The 22,316-nt window shown below is 47.5% G+C and overlaps 1 protein-coding gene across 1 annotated transcript; it reads right to left on the bottom strand.

Moving 5' to 3' along the window:
• Nucleotides 1–10,489: 10,489 nt before the first annotated feature.
• Nucleotides 10,490–15,130, bottom strand: CHST2 (carbohydrate sulfotransferase 2). Its single transcript, XM_060011382.1, has 2 exons — nucleotides 14,422–15,130; nucleotides 10,490–14,330 (listed from the first exon to the last, which is right to left on the bottom strand). Exon 2 carries the CDS (start codon nucleotides 14,146–14,148, stop codon nucleotides 12,556–12,558), a length of 1,593 nt encoding a protein of 530 aa, XP_059867365.1. The 5' UTR covers nucleotides 14,149–14,330; nucleotides 14,422–15,130; the 3' UTR covers nucleotides 10,490–12,555.
• Between the last annotated feature and the right edge of the window lie 7,186 nt (nucleotides 15,131–22,316).

The following is a 22,316-nucleotide window of genomic DNA, read 5'->3' as shown; positions in this document are numbered from 1 at the left end:
AACTACCTTAGCCCTTGACTGAGAACAACTGCACCATCTTAGAAATATAGGATTCAAGAATTCCTGACTGCTACTGTTTCCCTATCCTTTACCCATCATCCAATCAGCCATCTTTTCTACACCTGACCTAAAGCAGCAGAATGTAGCTATAGAAACATGCAAACTTTAAATTCATTCCCGCCTTAAATGCCCCCAAGAGCAATGATGATGATGATGTTGACGATGGTGGTGATATCCTTATCACCTAACATTTATGGAGTATCATTATCAGGCAGCTTTACTGTTGGTTCTGAGTCAGTAAGTACATAATTCTCTTTGGTTTACTTTAGCTCAGTATTTCTCAAAGGAACCACTGTTGGCATTTGGAGCAGGACCATGCTTCATTACCTGGGACAGTCCTGTGCACAACAGAATATTCAGCAATACTGCTCCCAGCCCACTAAATGCCAGTGTCATGGCAAACACACACACACACACACACACACACACACAGTTGTCCAAAGGCTGGCCCTCAATCCTCCCCACCAAGTAGATTGAAAGGACAGGTGAGAACCAGCGGCTGAGTGGAAAGAGTACTCATTTGGACCTCAGAACTGACATTTACTCTATGTACGTTGACCTTGAGCAAGCCACTAGCCTCTCTGAGAGTCAGTTCCTCCTCCTATAAAAGATGGGTCATAATCCTACTTCTGCCTGGTGGTGGCAAGTTTCCAATAATCTAATGAAGTATTAGTGAGAATATTCCGTGTATTCATTAGGATTGTATTTCACTGTGAGTAACAAAAAATGGGACAGCAGCAGCTTAAACAATTAGGTGTTTATTTTTCCTACAACACAGTTGGTCCACAACTGGTGTGGTGACTTCATGATCTCATCAACATCCCTGGCTTCTGTCTTTCTGCAAGTGGCCTTTACCTTCATGGCCACCTCTCAGCCACAGCGTAGAGTCTCCCCTTCCAGACTCAAGACAGACAGATGGATAGACAGAAAGGAGGGGGGAGAGCAGGAAGGGAGAAAGGGAAGAAGGCAGGTAGGAAGACACAACAGGCAAGAAAAAGTTCTGTCTCAATCAGAAACATGACACTTACCTAAAAGTCCCCAGCAGATTTCCATTTACATCTCATTGGCTGTCGCAGGATCATTCCTACCTACAAGGGAGACTGGGAAATATTTTTAGCTGAGCATATTGCCTCCTAAGATTCTGTGAGTAAGAAAGAAGGGGATAATGGATAGTGGGTAGGAAACCAGCAATACCTGTCGTACTTAGTAAACTAGAAAGCATTACAGAAGTGTAAGGTGGCGTTATTATTAAAACCTGAATTGAAAGCACATCACAAAATGCACTGTCTACATGAATTTCATTACCTGAATTAATCCCCATCACTTAAATAAGTGAATGTTCTTATTTACATCCAACGAGCATGGCTGCCCAATTCACTAATAAGGTATATCGCTGCCCACATTTTAACATAGCAATGCAGAGCGAACCACCTTTTGTGTAGTGGGCTCTGAAGAAGATTGGTCCCAATTATTCAAGGTAACAGGAGATAATAAGAAAGTATGTAAATGAAGATAGAAGACTTTTCTTGGTTTAAGGCCACCTGGAATTTATCCACCTACTTTTGATCATTGCACCCTGATTTTCTTGTGGAAAACCACTTTCCCACATTGTGTGCAGGTTGGTGGTGAACTCAGGTGGCCTCGGCCTGCAGTGGTCCCGACCAGAGATTGAAGCCAGGCCACAGCAGAGTCAGCACTGAATCCTAACCACTAGACCATAAGGGCCAGTGGCTAGTGACAAGGCCCTGGCTTGTCTGCTTTGGAGAAATGAATTTCAACAAAGGGACAGAAAGCAGTAAAACAAGTAAAGTGTTTATTAGGAGGGAAAAAGTACCTGTGAATAGGCACACACCGGCGGGCTCAGAGAGAGAGTCACGATTTGTGGTAGTTTGAATCACTTATATGGGGCATTTCTGCCAGGTTTCCCCTGGCCAATCATCTTGCTTTGCCTGGCTCTGAGTCCATATTTGGTTTATCTCAGGGTCCCCCCACCCCATGCACACACATCTCTTAGCCAAGATGGATTCCAACACAGAGGCCTGTGGGAAGGTTGACACCACTTATTATGGGATGGTGTCCCCTCCCTTTTTGACCCCCAAGGAGCCTTTCTGCGCATGTGTAGTCAGGAGGTCTCCTTGACCTCCAGAATGAGAAATATGTCGTCTCTTTTATCTTCTATCTCGGCAGGACTCATCTCCTCCTGGCTCCCGCCATTATCTTTATCTTGGAGTATCTGTCCACAGGGGACAGACTTCAGCTGCTCAGCCTGGGGCCCATCTATCTCCTGCCTCAGTGGGACTGTCAGTCAAGGTGCCCTGCTCAGGTGCCCCAACCTCAGCCAGTGCAACTCTCTCTTCCTAGACGTTGAATTCTGAATGTTTGAAGCAAGGCAACTGAAAGAGAGAGAAAGGGAGAGGGAGAGGATGAGAAGAGGGAGAGAGGGATTAAAAAGGAGTGGGGGGGAGTGGGGGAGGGATAAGGGGAGGGAGGGAGGGAAGGAGGGAGGGAAAGAGGGAGGAAATAAGGAAGGAAGGAAGGGAGGGAGGGAGGGAAAAAAGAAAGAAACAAGAAAGCCAGTGTATCCAGCCTTGCTTTTTAGCTGTTCTTCAATTCTGTGGCCTCCCAATATATTTTCCAGCTAATTTCCTGTTTTGCTTACTGTAATTGAGTCTGTTTTTCAACCAAAGAACCTTGACTGGTGCCTATGAGAATGACACTTGCAGACCACCCAGAAACTCAGCTCTCTGCTTTGGATTCAACCTCATCTCCTACTAAAACTTGACCAGAATCCCAAAGGACACTTCTTCTCTGATTCCCAGACATTCTATAGAGATACTGTGAAACACTGGAGTGGCCAAAAAACTGGTAGGCGCCAAGGAAATAAGTCTTAGGGCAAGGATGTGTCAGGAAACCAAGAGCTGTGATTTCTAGTTTGTGCAATTTCTCTGACTAGAGACACAGAGGACATCTTCCAGCCTCTCTGCACCTCGATTTCCACACCTGTAGATGACTGAGCTGTCTCTATCACATCAACCTTTACGACATGCCAGTATTTCCTAACTTCGCTAGGTCTCCACCTGCCCACTGAGTCCCTACCTGCAAAGCCTTAGAGTCACAAGCCATACATCCACCTCCTGGACATCCCTACTCCTTGAGCAGTGCTCACACCCCCTCATCCTTGAAATTTTAAATAAGATTGCCCAGAAGCTCCATCTCACAGTGGGAGAGAAATGTCCTTCCCTGCCCAACGCCTCCAGGGAGTCCTAGGGTAAGCCCACACTCCCACAGGTCAATTCTAGCTTGAGTTCCTGCTTCCACTGAATTTGCAATTGCCTCCCTGCCTTTCACCTCCTGTAGTTTTTTCACCCCATGTCATCCTGGGTGGCACCACTGTGATCCCTTCAGCCTGCAAAGCACCACCCACTCAAGGCAAAGCATGTAGCAGCCTCGCTGAAGGCTTGGAGTAACAGAGGCTACACACTGCAGCTGAGGAAAGCAAATACCTCCAGGCTGAACATGGCTCTTCCTGTTACTGGCCATTCCCTTCTCTTCCAGGAACATCACTGCAGGGTCCCCTCCTTGGGCTCCAGCATCCCATCGTGTTGCTTGTATCCTCCCTCCACCTCTTCCCCTCTCCTTTCAAACTCTTTCTCCCAATCCCCAAATTTCCTGTTCAGATTTTCCACGCCTTCTTCCCACCACCAAAATGGCCTATTACATGTTTTGCTAAACAAAGGTCATTCCAAGAGGAATTCTGACCAACAATTGCTTCTTTCTTTCTGCTGCAAAAAACGCATCTCTAACAATACTGATAACACCTGTTCCCTGGCTGAAGGCATAATGCCTCCAGCATTTAGGAAGCATTTCTCGGAAAGCATTTGGCTGGAATAAAAAGCTTTGCTATTTTGTTCGTATCCCTTATATGGAAATAGTGTGACCTCTCATGTACCAAGCAAAAAGAAAGAGGCTCTGTCACTTAAATAGCTGCGTGACCTGAGGAAAATTAAGCATCTAAACCTATATTTCCCTTCTGTAAAGTGGAGACACTCATCACAATGAAAAAAAAATCTATTTCTTTGTGTCTATATGAGATGATGGACGCTCACTAAACTTATTGTGGTAATTATTCCATCATGTATGTAAATCAAATCACTGTGCTGTACATATTTAACTTATACAGTGCTATATGTCAATTACACCTCAATAAAATTGGAAGGAAAAAATGGAGACAGTAATACTTATTCCACAGGATTGTTACGAGAATCAAATAGAATCATACATATAAAGTACTTTGCACAGTGACTAGCACATAACAAATGCTCTACAAAGGGTAAATGACAGTATTAGTATTATTATCACCATCACAATTAGGGCATTTGAAAGGGAAACTAAAATGGCGATAGAAAGTTATAAAAAGCACCACACATCGAGAAGTCACTTGGGAAATGTAAAAATATAAATGAAGACTTAACCTAAAAAAGTGCACTCAGAGCTCACAGCCTGGAAGGATACTGGTCTCACCAGCAAGTATGGCTGGTTAAATAACAGGGCTCAAAACTATAAATGTGAATGCCCGTTCTTTCAGAAAGAAAATGTGCTTCATTTCTATTTTTCTTTTAGAAAGAAATAACATAATACCCTCCTTTATCTAAAGATGCTGAGCACGAATATGAGAACATCAAATATTTTAATTCCTCCCAGGAGCTAGTTCAGTCCTAGAGAGAATAAGAGTTTGCCAGAGTAACTGGGACATCTGAAAATGGAAATGTAATATTCAGACCTCCACATTGTTCCTTGAAACCTTTCCAGTCCCTGAAAAAGTCAAAAGATGATCATACCAGTCATGAGCTCCACATGTCAAAATAAATACACAGGCTCAGCCTATATTACCGCAATACATTTTCCTAGTGGGCCCTTAAAAATTGTATCATTTCTACAGGCACCCCCCAATGTTCATAGCAGCACTATTTACAAGAGCTGAGATATGGAACCTAAGTGTCAATCAACAGATGAATGGATAAACTGTGGTATATATATATATATATATATTCCATTGTGTATATATCTATCTATATTAGAGATAGATTCCATTGTGTATATATATATTCCATTGTATATATATCTATATCTATAGATAGACACAATGGAATACTACTCAGCCATAAAAAAGAATGCAGTTTTGCCATTTGCAGCAACATGGATGGACATTGGAGGGCATTAGGTTAAGTGAAGTAAGTCAGACAGAGAAAGACAAATACTGTATGAGCTCACTTATATGTGGAATCTAAGAAATACAACAAACTAGTGAATATAACAAAAAAGAAGCAGACTCACAGATACAGAGAACAAACGAGTGGTTACCAGTGGGGCAAGGGAAGTGGGGAGGGGCAGGTAGAGGTGGAGGAGGGGGAGGGGCAAACTATCAGGTGTAAGGTAGGCTCAAGGATGTATTGTCCAACACAGGGAATAGAGCCAGTATTCTGTAATAACTGTAAATGGAAAGTAACCTTTAAAAATTGTATTAAAAATTTTTTAATATGTAAAAAGAGTATAACTGATTCACTTTGTTATAAAGCAGAAACTAACACACCATTGTAAAGTAATTATACCCCAATAAAGATGTTAAAAAAATAAAAAAAAATATGTAAAAAGAATACATATATATTACGTGCATGGGTAGGACCAAAAGAATTGTATCATTTCTATTGACTGTAATTCAGTTGTTACCTTTCTTTGGGAGGCTCCAATTTATTGTTCCTCTGTTTCAAACATTAATATGGAAAGACCACGTTTGAGGCCTTCCACAGGAGTTTTTGGAATTCCTTTTCGTCCGTATTGATTTGTCTGGCTTTTTCCGCCTTCTGTCTGGCACACATATGAATCTCAGACCATGGTGGAATGTCACATCCCAACTCAAAAGCCTCTGACAGTGTCTGCTCCCCTCAACCCCTTCTGCTGCGGTGGCTTCTTGGGTGATCTCTTTTATTTAGCACTCCACTTTTTTTTTTTTTTTTGGCTGTGCCGGGTCTTAGTTGCGGCAGGCGGGCTCCTTAGTTGTGGCATGCAAACTCTTAGTTGCAGCATGCATGTGGGATCTAGTCCCCTGACCAAGGATCGAACCCAGGCCCCCTGTTTTGGGAGCATCGGAGTCTTAGCCACTGCGCCACCAGAGGAGTCCCCAGCGCTCACTTTTTAAAGACCTACGAGCAAGATGCTGCTTCAGTGTTGGGGAGACACACACACAGATAGGATCCAGTTTCTTTCCACTCGAAGGACCATGACTAGAAGAGGAAGTGGATTATAAACAAAGAATCCCAATCTGCAGGGATACATACCGATGGATCTATGCACGAGGCAGTCAGAGGGAATAGGAGACAGAAAGACACGTCTGCATCTTGGAGCAGGGCTGATAAATAAAAGCTTCAAACATATCTAGGCTCTTAGATAATGAGTAGGAATTTACAAAGTAGAGAAGAAATGGCAGGCAGGAGAGGGTAAGAGAGGGCAGAGAAATTTCCCCAGAGAAGAGCGGGACATCCCACACTTATAATGAAATAAACTTAGCCAAACAGACTGGGCACAATAAGGAGGCTTAGCTGATGGCTTAGCATACCCTGCACCTTTACTCCTTGCGTTCACTGTAACTTGACCTGCTGCTTTTCTATGCATAGACTCTCCCTCTCTATTATACACGAAGCAAATGCAGAGAGTCCCACAGTCGTTTCAGAAGGAAGGAAATATTGTTGTCAGCAGAAGTTGCTAGTATCCCCACGCTGAGAGCAAGGAGGTAAGCTCTGCATCCTCATGGAAGACTATCTGACGTGTTCTTGCCCGAAGGATTCCCCTGACGGCACAGGCTATATATTTATTTATTTATTTATTTATATTTATATATATAAATAATATTTATACATTTATATTTATATAAAGTTAAATATTTATACATTTATATTTATATAAAGTTATAGAAAATAACTTCTTGAGCTTAAGAAGTAAATACTCAGATCAAATGGGCTTGATGAATACTAGACAAAATTAACATAAAGAGACTAGTTCTTGTGGTAGTTTGAAATTTTAATATTTCATAAAAAGAATTCTGGAAGACAGGAAGAAAACAAAATCAAACAAACAAAAAGAATAAACAAGTTAGCTACAAGGGAAGAAAAATCAGGACCAGAAGTTAACAAAGCAATATCCACCCTGAACAGGATTGGTCCCAAGTTGTCTCAAGCCCAACTGATGACTCAGAGGGCCTTGTCAATCACTTGCTACAGTCATCAAGGATTATTTGTCATGTGCACACTCACCTCCTTAGAACTCCATCATGCAGCGTGCACTTGTCTCGCTAGGATGTCTGTGCTTTAATTATAGTTACACACGATACCCTGCAGCCACTTTCCAAGAAATTGTAGGCCACTGTTATTTATTCTCTCCTATAATTAAGCATTTCGTTTCTGTATCTGGATGCAGGACTGGCTTCATGGTAAATACCCGTACAGTTTGTGGGCCCTACACTCAGAAGGGCCCATGCTTGATTTAATCCTCTGCTGCTGCAGAATTGAAACGCTTAAGAATTTTTTAACAGGAGGCCCTGCCTTTTCATTTTGCACGGAGCCCCACAAATTATGTAGCTGGTCCTGTCTCGAGGATTCACTGCCTCAAGGTGAATTTCTATCAAGCCCTGTCTACACACTCAGGATGGGAGCCATTACTGAATGGTTCTGAGTATAGCTTTTGGTTCCAGTGATCATTTTCACAGTCATTTACTTGGCAGGGTGACTGTCACCAACCTGAAAGTTCAAACAGCCCCAGAACACATTTGATGTCTGATTACAAATAACTGGCTTGGTCAAAAGTTAGGCTTCGGCCTTGGCCATCCTCTCTCATCCTGCCAGGTATACAGACAGGCCCTATTTCTTCAAGGCTCCTTCAGGTTTATAAACAATACCACCCCCAACACTGGTTCATAAAGTTTCCCATTCTACAAACTTAATGTGTTATTCAGAATTGAACCATTTCCTTAGCATAATTTGATGAAGGGTGTGCAGAATTGTATCAGATGTAATAAAAGTCAAGCCCTGTAATTTCAATTATTAAACACTTGTACCAGAGCCCATACCCAAGCAGCTCAGTGGCTTGTACTTGAACTGCAAAAGTAGCAGCTGGATTGCCAGAAAGAAGGGAAGGTATGGAAACCAACTGTGTTCTTAGCCGTGACGGATTTGAAAGGGTCCTTCTCAAGGTGAGTGACAAAAGGGGTCTATAAGCTGTGCAGTTACCTTGGGACATCCCATCACCTACCTCAAGCCGTTCTGCAGATTGCAACGGTCATTTTCTACCTGTCCACACTGGATCCTGACACAGAACTGTCACTGGTTCTGACAGAATCATCACCCACGAGCTCTCAGAGGCCTGCGATCAAAAAGTGTCCCTCCCCACACACCCATTAGCTGGTATAAAAACATTCTCTCTTCCAGACCTCAAGACAGTGCACAAACACACTTGTATGTGCAGGCGGGCATGTGTGCTGTGTGTAGAGAGGGAAGGGAAGGAGGTCAGGGGAGGGTGGTAAAGTGACACCTCATCTTTATTCACGACTACAGATAAGACACGCCTTTTTACTTCCCTCTTAGTCTTTCTGAAGTCATCTCTAGAGACTGGGCTTCCAACATGTTTATTTCATTGTCCAGACCGAGGGAATATTCATTTAACGGCCTCACTCAGATTCACAGTAATTTCAAACAGACAGCGTAATTCAGCCACAGCTCTCCAGCGTGCAACAGCAATCCTGGACAGAACTGGCCACGGCCAGGCAGGGGATGCATGGGGACAGGCAGCCATTGTCTCGTCCACTGTCCACAACAGGACTCACTTCCTGCAAGTAACTATTCTCTGCCTGGGTGAAATTCACAGCACTCGAAACCATAAATAAATATCACAGGCTTCTGCAATCATGAACAACATCCCTTAGGTACCAGGGCAGCATTTATTCTGCCGGCATGTTCTGATCCCTGCCTTTTATCTTGTTCATGCTGTTGGAAAAACAAATAATAGAAATAGAATTCCTCATTTGGAGACTTTTACCTCTCCATGTTCAGAAATTCTAATTCATCAGCGGGAAATATTGAACTAAACACAGATCCTCCTGGAAATCTTGAAGGTGTTCCTAGTGCCTATGCCCCACATCTAAATAGAGCCTAGGGCCCATTCTCTTCAGCAAACTTTGAAGAACAGCCTGGCACTTTCTCCAAACAGGTAACTCGTTTTGCCACTCTTTCCCTTCTGAGCACTTTCAAAATTGGATAGTTACATATTTCACTCACTTAATAAATAGTTATCAAGTACCCACTGTGTAGTAGACACTGAAGGGTGCAGGATTTGCCCCCATGCCCGCCCACAGGGTACCCACGGGTCAGTCTGAATGAGGCCTTTGAGTGCCCCTGAGCTCCCTGAAACTCAAGCACCCAGCCTGAGCTGCTGCCCTTGTTCCAAATTCATATTTGTTGGCTAAATGCACTGAGTCGACTTTGTTTTACAAATAGAGCTCTCTAATTAACAAAGGGATTCCAGAGTCAATGGGGTAAATCAGGCGTGCTATCAGTCAAGCAGAATTTGAAAATAAAAATCACTCTGATAACCTGCTCTAAAGAATATGTCCTCCTGCTGATGGACGTATTGCCAAGTTGGGAACGGTGAAAGGAACTCCTTCACGTTTGCTGCTTCAGAAATGGTCACAGGCTCTGTCACAAATTGTTGTGGCACAAGTCTGCTTGCTCCAGGGGCTGACAGAAGCTGATTAACACCCAAAATTGCTTCTCTCCTTCTCAGACTTGTAGAAGGAGAATGTCACTGATATGACGATCTCGGCTGTTTGTGGGAACTACACCTGTCTCGCTTTCCTAGAATGCAGCGAGGTACACATCTTCAGGAGCAACAATTCACCCTGTCAAATTCCCGAGCCCAGGAGTGGCAGAGTGGAGAGAAGGCAGCTGCTACAAAACAAGGATATTATGGGCGGAAGCCTCGTTCAAACACAGCAAGGGGAGAACTGTTGGTGTTTAGCTTAAAATTTCATTGGAGCAGAGACCGTGAACGTGCTGCAGGCTACAAAGCCTCTACGTGGCGTCTCACATTTTTTAAATACAAGATCCAAAAACATCGTGATTCCACTTTAATGCAATCAAAGTCCTTAGCTATCCAGAGAGAAGAATGAATTCAACTGCCTAAAGATCCTTCACTCAAACACTAAGCATGAATTTTACTGTGATTAAGTGAAACGAGTTGATTCTAATGTCACATGAAATTTGTTTTTATATGGTTCTTTAATTCAGAGTGGTTGCCTTTTAATGATGCTGCCTTAATTTCCCGCTAAACCTGTTTCATCTCTAGTCATCCAACATTAATATTTATTTTGTTCATTTACTTTGAAAGTATTCTTAAATTAAAGTTGTTACAAATATTCTACTGCTGCTGAGGATAATTCAGCATAGGCGCTACCATGAAAATATCATAGAAACCATGATCAACGTGTTATAGCTGTAATCTGGATTAATAAACACAATTACTATAAACAATTTTAGTAAATTAAGAAATAACCATTCTAGAATGTGTTATAAAATCCACTGCTAAAAACATCCCTTTTTTTAACCTCTGTGCTTTTAAACTCTCGGAATTCTTAACAGTGTAGTTAGATTTCACATTGTAATAAAAATTATACTTAAAGTATTTCCCATGTACATATTCCTTTTCATTATATTTGCCTTAAAATGAAATCCTCAGCATTTTAACCTATACAGATTGGTTTGCACAAATCTCACAATAAATTACAGTAAAATAAAATTATGATGAACTTGAACTTGTATCGTATTTAATGTAATATACAACTACACTCTTTTTCCTATTTAGCTTCATAACTTCTTATCATAATACAACATTCTGCAGAACGCTTCAGTACAAATGGGCTCAGGACAGCAGCAACACCATTACCACTACAGGAAGATTGCAATGCTTTTTTCCCTGGAAAATACCAAATCTCAAAATCCAACATACAAACTCATAATTCATTTTCATTTCCTCTTTCCCATAATTTATTTTCATATCTAAAAGAAGCTCTTGGTTGAAGACTTATACTGTCAGCAACACGTAGCTTTTTTGCAATTTTCTACTTTCAGAAAACATAAAAAGAAAAGCAATGTACCCCCACAAGCAACCTAAGTAAACCATTATAAATTCACATTCTCTTTTGCACTAATTTGGGTGGGCAGCCAGGAATAAGGGGGATAACCTGTGGGTGCCCTTACAGTTCCCAGATCAAACTTCCCTTTTCATACGCCTCCGTGGACTGTGTCAGAGGCAGAAAAACGCTCCAAACTCAAATACTTCTGTCACTTTTCTAACCAAAGAACTTGCTACCGTTGCCAACAAAACGTTCACACTAATTTTTGAGGTTTGTGTTCTTATCATCAGAAGTTTTTTGAACTACATACTTCTCTTTTTTAAAAAATCCTTTTTCTGAACTAACCTCAGGACCAAAACACTGGTCTCTGCTTCAAGGTTTCCCAGTGTTAACTCAAGAGTAATCAAAACCGAATGCCTTCAGATCCTCAAGGGGTTGCTTCTTCCTTTCTGTGCTCCAAGTGGAACAGGAAAGTAGCGCTGTGCTTTTTCCTCCACTGCCCTGCTTGCTTTTTGCCTTTAGAATCTGAAGATTTGTCCCCATTCCTGGGCACCTGACAGGCTGTGATTTACATGGGAGAACACAACTCCAAGGCTCTTATCAAGGAGTCTGAAGCTGCTCCCACCCATCTTAGCTGTTTTCTAGGAAACAGACAGGAAAAGGGGGTGGGGGGAGGAGAAGCAGATTCTGTCTGAAGCTGCACAGGACAAGGAACACAGGCAAATCCAAGTAATGGAGGCAAATATAAAAAAGAATATTATTTATTATTTTCTTTATTAATACTCACATATAACCTTTGCTTTTTACACAAAAGTCTACTTAGAAGAATGCCTCCTTGGTTTAGCGTGCCCAGTGGGGCTTTTGCTCCTGGACCACTTCCCCTTTCTCCACCCTCCCACACCTCCCACCCTACCCCCGACATCCAAATGACTCTTCTACGTGTTCACAGATACCACGAAAATTTTGGAAACAAGATTTGGGTTACTGGATCTTGATTTAATCAACATCCCACTTCAAAATGGAAGGCAGGTAGGGGAGAGGGTAGGAAAAGGGAGAAAAGGCAGGGGAGAGAAGAGGAAAGGCGGCGGGTCAGCACTTTCAAGCCTTGCCTTTTCTGAGATGTGTGTGTATTGTGGCTGTTCCTTGAAATTCAATGACTCAAAACACTGACAGTAAGTGCCTGTGTGGTTATTTATATTATGTATCTATAACAGAATGTGTGGGCTTCCTCAGTTTGGATCTGGGCTGTTTTTGTTGAAACACACCACAATCCTTCTGTGGGTGTCCCCACAGGGAGTCTGGTCTCCCGGGAACCCGTCTCAGAGCCGGGGTTTCCGGAGCAGGGTCTTGCTGAGGTCTCTGACCTCTTCAGGGCTACTGACCCGCTCGTAGCCCAGCACGGCCATGGGCTGGTAGCAAAACTCCTCCACCTGTTTGATCTGCTGGAAGGTGAGGGCGGTCCGCCAGGCATTGGCGGCCTGCGTGGCGTTGCGTGCTGACACCACGAAAGGCTTGGAGGAGGAGCCTGAGCCACTGGTCATGTTGAGGGCAAACTGCTCCATTTCAGGGCTCACCAATAGCCCCACAAAGTCATACACCCTCCGTAGGGTCTTGACGGGGTCTCCCACCAGGTCCTCGTACCGCACCACCAGGTAGTGGCCTTGCAGCCAGTCAGGGGGCTGCAGGGCCGTCTGCAGCGTCTTGGCCATGCTGTGGCAGATGACCTCCATGGCGCCAAGGGCGTGGTAGTCTGCAGGCCCACCCATGCTCTCCTTCTTGGCGCCCAGCTTATGGCCAGCGGCCTCCAGGAAGGGCATGCGGTGCGCTCGGGGGTCCCGGCTGCGCACCACCTGCAGGCTTTCGCGGATGAGACCATGGCGCGAGCGGATGCGTGAACTGGCCACGGCGCGGGGATCCCGCACCAGGTGAATGACCTTGAGGTCCAGGGCCGGGTCGCGCAGAAGTGGCGCCAACACGGCCACGTCGAAGACGCGCACGCCCTTGATGACCAGAGTGCGGTACTTGCGGCACTCTTCCTCGAAGCGCGCCAGGCGCTGCGGGGGGCACTTCTTGCACACGCGATCGTCTACCAGCCCCACGACCTCCTTGCGGTAGGCGGGGCAAAGTGGCGACGAGCACACCACCTTGTTGGTGGCCGCGCCGAAAATGCCCAGCGTGGTGAGGTTGCGCCCCCCGCTGCCAGCGGGACTGTACAGCTGGAAGACAGAGAGGTCGCAGCGGTAGAGAGCGCTCAGCATGTCCCGTGCCGCCCCTTGCAGGGAAACGGCGTCCCCTGGGTACAGTTTTTGCCACACGTGCCACACTGGCTCGTAGAGGAAGAACACTTCGGGGTTCTGGTTGAAAAGCTCGCCGAAGAAGGACGAGCCCGAGCGCCACGTGGTGAACACGTACACCAACTGCCTCTTGTCCCCGCCATCCCCGGTGCCCCGAGTGCCATTACCCGGAGGGGCTGCGGCCCCCGCCGCCCCCGCCCCAGCTGCCGGAGCCGCCCGGACGGGGGCGACGGGAGAGCGGTATGGGGTACGGGGGTCCAAGCGGGTGTGTGCGCGGGGCTGCACGGCCGGAGGAGGCCCCGGATGCCCCCAGCCGCCCCCAGCCGCCCCCGCCGCGGCACCGAGCGGCCCGTCGGGGCTGCACTGCTGCAACGGCTCCTTGTGCCACTTGTAGTCCAGGAGGTTGAGCATGGTGAGCACCAGCAGCAGCGCGTAGCCCGCGCACAGCACCAGCGCCTTCCTGCGGAACACCTTCATTCCGAGCGGGGACGGGGGCCAGCGGCGACCCGGGCGCCGGGGCCACGGCGGGAGCAAGGCGCGCGGCCCGGCGGCAGGCGCGGCCGCGAGCAACCGGGGGGGCGCGCCCGCGGGCAGGGCTCGCGGCGGGCTGCGGCTCATCACAGGCACAACCCGGGCCGGCAGCGCGGCGGAGGCGGCCCTGCAACCCGGGAGGAGGACGCAGCGGCCCGGATTCGGGCGCTGGGACTTGGGCCGCGACTCCGAGGCGGGCGCGGCAGCAGCGGCGGCTGGTCCCCGGCGCCCAGGGTTGGCTCTCCCATGGCAGCGGCTCTGAGAAGGACCTGCGAGGGGAAGCGGAGTAAGCTCGTGCGCCCCAATCCTCCTCCCCCTAATTAACGCCCACCCTCGGGTCTGCCTGGCTACCCCGCTAACCTGGAGCCACGGGCGCTCCCCGGAGCGGCCCGGGAGCACGGCCCGGCGGTCAGTCCTGCTGTCACTCGTTCCCCGCCTTCTCGAGCGCTGTTTTCCGCCCGGGGTCCGCGCGCCTCCGAGGGGGCCGAGGGACTTGGCAGCCCAAGCCCTGGGCAGAGTTTGCGGGCAGCGGGCGCCCTGCGGCTGGGGAAGGGAAACTTTCACCGGGCCCGAAGCCCTGCTCTGCGCTCCGCTGAGTCCAGTGCGCCCGGCTCCATCGGCGTCTCCGCCGCCCTCTCGGGACTGTAGCTTCCTTCCTCGCTCTGGCGGGGTGAAGCTGGCCGAGGGAGGGGAGGGGGAGGGGGCTTATACGGGACCCAGCTCCCGGCAAAGCGGCTCCGCCTCTCTTGCTCTTGGCCTCCGCTCCCCGAATCTTCCCATCTCTCTGGTGGTGGTAGATGGGGCGCAGCGCGACTCTGCAGCGGCGGCGGCAGCAGCTGCTTCTTCCCTCACCCGAAGGATGCCCGGGCGGGCATTGCCGGCAGCCCCCGCCGCTCCTCAGCCTCCGACTGGCCCGGAAACCCCCTACACTCACACACACAGCTCTAGGCAAAGGAGCCGGGGTCCGCAGCGCTCCCTTGCCCGCCTCCCCCGCAGCACCAGCCTCTTCAGGTCAACGAGGCACCGGGGCAGAGAAAACCCCGCCGCCGCCGCCGCCGCAGCCGCCGCGCGAAAGCCGGCGCCGGGGAGGATGCTGCTACCCGACTCTCCCTACGCGGAGCGGCTGCAACGCGCTCCGTCCAGCCTCTGCGCGGCTCCTGCCAGCCGGCGCCGGGTTGGTGCGCGCCGCCGTCTGTCGCTGCGGCTCCTCCCCTTCGGCGCGCTGCCCTCCTCCTCCGCGCGTCCCGCGCCCGCCCCCCCTTGCAGCGCCCAGCTCCCGCCGCCGCCACCTTGGGGGTTGGAGATGCGGGTTCCGATTTACAGCGGCGCAGCTTGGGCCGCCGTCCGCGCGGCGTAGGCCGTAGCAATGCGTGCGCCAAGCGCCAGGGTACGGGCGCGGGGTTCGGAGCGCTCGGGCGTCCCGACCTCTGGGAAACTTGGATTCTCCGTGCCGCTACCGGGCTCAACCGCACAGTTTTGCTCTCGGAAAAGAGTTGGTGATAAAGTTTGGGCAGAAATCCCCCAGCGGCCTCCCACTCCGCTCTGCCCCCGGGGTCGGCACCGCCGGGCCTCTCGGGGACCGAGGACGCACCCGCGCCCCGGAGCGCTCCGAGGAGGCCGAGCGCGGCTCTCAGGCTCCCCACTCCCGGCTCGTCCCTTCCAGCTGGCCTGAGGCTTCTCCCTCACCGAGGAAGTAATAAATCTTTCTGACCCCTGGGTCAAAGAAGAAGCTTCAGTTTTCCGGAGGTGTGTGCCAGCGGGGCGTCTTCTCCCCGCTCTACTCCACCCATGGAGAGGGCCTCTTCGGTTTTATTAGCCCCCAGCAGACGCTCTCCCCACCTCCGATCGTAATGACGCGTCCGCTGTGACTGACGTCCTCAGGAATTGGGGTGATGGGGGGTCGGGGGTAACTCTTTGTTCCAATTTACAGTAAAATACTTGTTTTGCTCCTTGGTGTTAGAGATGAGATCAAACGATTTCACCCTAAAGGAAACGCAGTTTTTGGAAGTAGATCATTTTTTATGTTAAGGTTTAAGTACTTTTTTTTTTAGGATAATGAGGAACAGCCCTCCCTCCCTCCCTCCCTCCCTCCCCTCCTCCTCTCTCTTTCTCTCTCAATCTCTCACCAAAAGAGACTAAGCCGTAGCTCAGTTTTATCCGCAAAATGGGGACAATTATAATAGCCTCCAGTAATTGAACGGTGATGGGGAGCTAGACGCCCAGATGATTAAACCCCACTCGAGTCCTGGGCTGAATCGCTACGAACTGCGACCGGTCTTGAAGCTCACGGGCCGCTGGTAACAGACTGATCTCCTGGAGACGTTTTGCAGCCTCCTGTCCTGATGGAGTTTTTAGAAATTTGACAAAGTTACTGCGAATTTATGTTTGTACTATTTGGGGCAGCCTTTCTCAGCAAGATTCTTCTAAATTAAAAAATGTTGTTTGCGCCATTATTCTTCAGTGAGTCTTACTGAAGTACGAATCTTCGGAGTGCAAGGAGTGCACTTAATTCCATTCTTAATTCCATTCTTAATTTCGAAAGTGACTTAATTCATATGAGTTTTCAGGGTAGAAATATGTTCCAAGAACTTGACCTAGCCTCGTTTTCCAGAAAAATCCATAATGCCACGGGTAGAGTTCAGGTAATATTTCCCCCCCCTCCCGTGGTTCTGATAAAATGTAAGGGTGAGACGTTTCTGGGACAGATTTTGTGCAAATAGAGGGAGGGAGAGTAGAGATCGAATTTTATTCACAGCTTTCTCAAGCAGCATGGCATTTCCCCTGGGAGCGTGTCAGGACAGACAGACGTTTTTAATCCCTGTTTACAGATGAAGATGATAGTTTAATGGAGTGACTTCCCATCTCTCCATTTCTGGGCCCACCCACTGCCCTTCCCCCTACTGTCTCTACCCCTCTCCCTTTTTCCCTCTACCCTTTCCCCACGAAACTGAAGTGATATTGACACATTAAAAGACTGGTGGAAGAGACGGAGTTAGGGAGGCAAGAAAACCTCGACGTCAGTATTCAGCCTGGTTCCAAGAAAAATAATGTCGAATATTTAAAATTTAGTCCCTGGCTTTGTGGTTACTCAGAAAGCCCCTGAATTGCAGTTATTTGCTGTAAGGACCCTTTTCTAAACAATTGTTTGCATAGAAACAGTTTTGTCTGCCATTCTGTAACACTTTCCTGAAGTTGGCAAAATAGTAAATCCATTTGCTGGACACACACCCCCCCCCCCCCCCCCAGTGAGTGCTCAGCTAGCATCAATTTACAGGTTCCAGCATCTCCACCCTCTCCTTGCTTGCAAATGTTTAAACCGTTTTGCACAGTGTCATGATTAATTCCAGCCTTCGTCACAACTAATGTCACCCAAAGACTTGATAATGCCTGTCTTCCCACGTGGGTTCAGGATGTCCTTTCATTTTAAGCCACTTATCCCGTTAGCATAGCAATGACCCAGACCTATAAGAAGTCACATAATTTTGTTGTCAGAGGAGTCAGGCCACAGGGCTGTCCTTAATTTCAGCTCACTGTTGAGTTTATTGCAATTCAGAGTCTTTTCCAGGAGGCTCCTCAGTCCATCCTCTGCGGTCTGGACTGTGGAAAGGAAACTGCTGTTGGAAACTTGCTGTGGCATTTACCTAATCCTGGACAGATAGGAGGCCAAACGTTCTGAGGTGCTGTAGGCCCAGGGCCCAGCCTGTGGGATGTGGCAGAGAGATCTTCCCAGACCTTCCTCCATAGTCTGTCGAGAAAAGATGTAAGGCTGGGTTACCCGGCCAGTTTCCATCCAGGCCTGTCTGTGTCACTGTGGACCCACAAGATTCCCCTCTGGGGAATGCCTGCCCCCCCCACCCCGCCCTGCCGGGCACCAAGATAGATTCAGTCAGTCATCGTTTCAGCGAATATGCATTGTCAGGGGAACTTGAGTACACAGAATTGGATTAATCATAATCCTTGATTTAAAACACACTGTTGTCATTAGTCCAAGGGTGGCTCTTTTCTTTTTTATATGATTTTAAATAATATAATGAATACTCATGAACCCACTGCAGAGCCCATGAACCTCCAGAGGTAACCGCTCTGCTTAATTGAGTTTAAAAGCTGAAATGAAATGGTCAAGTTTGGGGTGGCGGGGAGAGATGCTTGCCTTAACTGTCAAAAAAGAAAATAACCTGAATCGTCTGACGGCTGTGAAGGAACTCTTTTGAGTTCCCACCTTCAAATTCTAGTACGTAGCCACCAGTCATCCTGAGGAACTCCAGCCCAGCCTCTAAAACAGCACCGGTGACCTCACCGCTCACACCTCTCCCTGGCCTTATTTATCACCAGCTGGATAAGAAGAACCCACAGGTTGCCACCTGTGTCTTTCTCCTCCACAGAACACTCTGCTACTCACTTCACTTCTGACACTCCAGGTCACCAAAAGTGTGGATTCTTTCCCCAACACCAAGCAATTCTGTGGCACCCGCTGGGTGTCCAGCAACTTTACTCAATTCTGACACTCTTTGCCTGGAGATAGTGTCAGATCCCAGAGGTTTAGGGCTCAGTCCCACTAGACTGCCCCCCACTTCTGATGCCAATCGCAAATGCAGATTGCCACCTGGGATTCTGACCAATCGGTCCTAAGTGAGAGGTTTCCCACAACCCCCTCCTCGGGTTCACTTAATTTGCTAGAACGGATCACAGAACTCAGGAGAAGTTTACTTACGTTTATCGGTTTATCGTAAAAGGATACGATAAAGTATATGGGTGAACAGCCCGATGGAAGAGATGCACAGGGCAAGGTATGTGGGAAGGGGCACGGAGTTCGCACACCCTCTGTGGGCTCACCACTCTCCCGGCACCAACACATGTTCACCGGCGAGGAGTTCTTTGAACCCCCTCCTGTTGGAATGTATGGAGGCTTCTCATGTTGTCATGACCCAATGATTAACTCCATTTCCCTCGCTGGAAGATGGGGGCTGGGGCTGAGAATTCTAAGTTTCTAATACAGCTTGTCCTTCTGGTGACCAGCCCTTATCCAGGAGCCACTCAGAAGCCCACCCAGAGTCACTCATTAGAACAAAAGATGCTCCTAGTACTCTTATCACTTAGGAAACTGCAAGGGTTTTAGGAGTCCTGTGCCGGGAACCAAGGACAGAGACCAATATATGTATATTTCTCATTATCTCACACTAACACTGATTGGGCTGCTCACTCATAACCCCTGATCTGCTGGGCTCTTTTATTATTATCTAATTATAACCTCCCATTCAAAAAAAAAAAAAATAACAGGAATGTGAGGTAGCCCACAGAGATAAACACAAGAAAAATGATCAAAGGGGAAAATAACATGAAGCCAGGGGTATGGTCTGTACAACAATTCATTTCATGAGGTCCTGTGCAATTGCGAGAGATGAGTCCAAAAATTGGCTCTGAGCTTCCTAGTAGGCATTGTAAAGAAGGAAAGTTGCTCAGGAGATTGACAGCTTTGCCTGACATAGAGAACTAAGAAAATAATTTCTCTTCTTTGTATTGTAAGACTCATTCATGTGATTTCTTTGTTCACTGCTTTTTTCCTAATACTAGCACCCTATCTGGCATATAAGCGTTCAATAAATATTTGTTGGCTAATTACTGTGGGTCCTTAAAAAGGAATTACGCAGCATGGAAAGTGTACTATGTCCTTAAATATGTCTCCATGCTCTACAATTTAAAAAACTATAGAGTTGGGGCAGTAGGTGCTGTTTCTTATAAGCCCAGTCAATGCAATCTAATGTCATAATATCAATGCTCAGTTCAGGAAAGGTAGACTAGTGTGGGCTACACCTACCACTCTGATGGTCTGGCCTGATGGCTCATCTCAGCACGCTGCATTAAGCTATTTCTCATGCCCAAGTGTGTAGGGATGAATCCCTTCTAGGAAGAGGCTTCTTGGAGAAATGACTGCCTGGAAACAAGAGACTCAGCTTCTGTCAACTCTTTTCACATCTCCATGCCAAACATCTCCCAACAGCAGTAAGAGCTGTGTCTTGTGCTATCCTCAGCTAGAAAGTGGTCTTGAAGCATTTGGAAAATCATTTCATTTCCCCCTCCCCACCCCCGCTCTCCCCCTCAGTTGCCCAGGACTTGTGAGCTATGAACACACTAAATGGAGTTGAACTGGGAGTGGGCAGCGTGCCTTGCTGCAGCCACCACCCTCATCCCCAGGCTGGAGCTCCAGTTTGCAGGAATTGCTCCTTGGAGCAAATCTGTTCTCTCCATGGAGAGCCTGTCCCCCAACAGTTGGATGCCTGGAAGTTAGACCTTCCTATAGGCCCTGAGAGATGGCCAACTGCCTCACCGTGGACCTTCTGGACACATCACTCACCTGGCCCCAGTCGGTCAGGAGCAATGACTTTCACTGTATTTTTGAAACACAACATTTGAAAAACCGGAGAAGCTTTGCCACTGGGGTTCTAGTCCATGATCGGAAGTACTTCAAAAATAATCAACCAGTCACCAAAATCAACTGTCATGAGGAAGCAGAGATAATGTCACACTGGTAGAAACTCCGTGGGACATCCACATGTCTGTGCAGTAATAGAATTCTGCTTAAAACAAATAAAGAGCTGTCTAGTGTAATACCCCCATGCCTTCCATGTGACTTCTACCACAGGTAACACAGTCTCTGATAAAAGGCCGTCAATTGGAAAACCTTCTCTTTATTGACAGAAGAAATTAAGTTCCTTGAGATGGAGAAACAAGATATAGTGGCTCATGGGGCTTCCCTGGTGGCGCAGCGGTTAAGAATCCGCCTGCCAATGCAGGGGTCAGGGGTTCGAGCCCTGGTCCAGGAAGATCCCACAGGCTGCGGAGCAGCTAAGCCCGTGTGCCACAGCTACTGAGCCTGCGCTCTAGAGCCCGCGAGCCACAACCATTGAAGCCCACGTGCCTAGAGCCCGTGCTCCACAAGAGAAGCCACCACAATGAGAAGCCCGCGCATCACAACAAAGAGTAGCCCCCGCTCGCTGCAACTAGAGAAAGCCTGCGCACAGCAACGAAGACCCAACGCAGCCAAAAATAAAATAAATAAATAAATTTATAAAATAAAAAAATAAATGAAAAAAGAAAAAGATATAGTGGTTCATGTACAGAATTTGAAATCAGCCCTGGATTCAATTCCCTGCAAGTTTACTTACTGGTTCTATGTTCCCAGAAAAAGTATGTCATCTCCTTGGGCCTCAGTTTTCCATCTGTAGTAATGGGATAATAATAGCCGTCTCCTCGAATGGCTAGTAAAAGCCAGGGCAAGTGCAGGAGGAAGACACACAGCGTGGCTCCGAGCTGTTAGTAAATAACAGTCCCTGCCCCCCACCCCAGGTGAAGGGCATCTTCTCCTTGACGTCCCCTGGGCCTTGCTACTCAAAATATGGTCAGTGGATTGGCTGAATCAAGGTCACCTGAGAGCTTGTTAGAAATGCAAAATCTCAGGCCTCCCAACTGCTTCCATCAGAATCTGCATTTTAACAAGATCGCTGAGTGACTGGTCTGCACATTAGAGTTTGGGAAGTCCGGTAGCAACCATTCTGGTGTTAATGAATGAACACCTAAATAAATACTTAAGGTCAGGCAGGTGGGTGACTGGTGTTTCACTCCCTTTTCTGTCGCGCAGGATTATCAGGTGGCTAGTACAGGCTCCTTCTGGAGCACTTGCTAGCACACATATTAATAAGAAATGCTTCCTCCCCACCGTCCCCACCCCAGGTACAGCCCCAGGCCAGGGTGCGCAGCCAGCGGAGCAGATGCTGGAAACTGTGCAGAATACAACCTGCACAACCACACGAGAGAACGTTCTTGGCACAAAAATAAGTAAAAATAATACAAATTTCCAGAACTAGTCCTTCACTCTCAACTTCTGTATTTACCTAAAGCCATAGAAATAGCTGCTTTGCTGACATTAAACAGAAACAAAAAAAAGAAACTATGCCCGCACTTGATGACGGTAGCAACCCATAGTGACATCAGTTTTTTCTGAAGAAAGATGAGTGCTTTGGGCATGTTGTGAGTCTCAGGGTACTCAGCGCCATGCACAAAAGCAAATTCTATTCCAGGCCAAGTTATCGCCGTCCTTGTAACTTATAGACAAACTATGATGCAGAGAGCCAGTGATTTTCCATGGGTCACCTCCATGCTTATGTGAGTAATTTCTATGGTGTGTCGCTGAATGCAGGGGAATGTAGAATTTCATGCATACATTGTTTTGGCAGTCACAAGATAGAAAATCCAACCGG

The sequence above is a fragment of the Delphinus delphis genome, chromosome 4, assembly GCF_949987515.2.
Source record: "Delphinus delphis chromosome 4, mDelDel1.2, whole genome shotgun sequence".
Lineage (NCBI taxonomy): Eukaryota > Metazoa > Chordata > Mammalia > Artiodactyla > Delphinidae > Delphinus > Delphinus delphis.
This window is presented reverse-complemented; position numbering and strand designations above follow the sequence as displayed.

Excerpts from the sequence above, each read along its gene's own strand:
- CHST2 (XM_060011382.1), bottom strand. The coding sequence starts at position 14,148 with ATGAGCCGCAGCCCGCCGCGAGCCCTGCCCGCGGGCGCGCCCCCCCGG.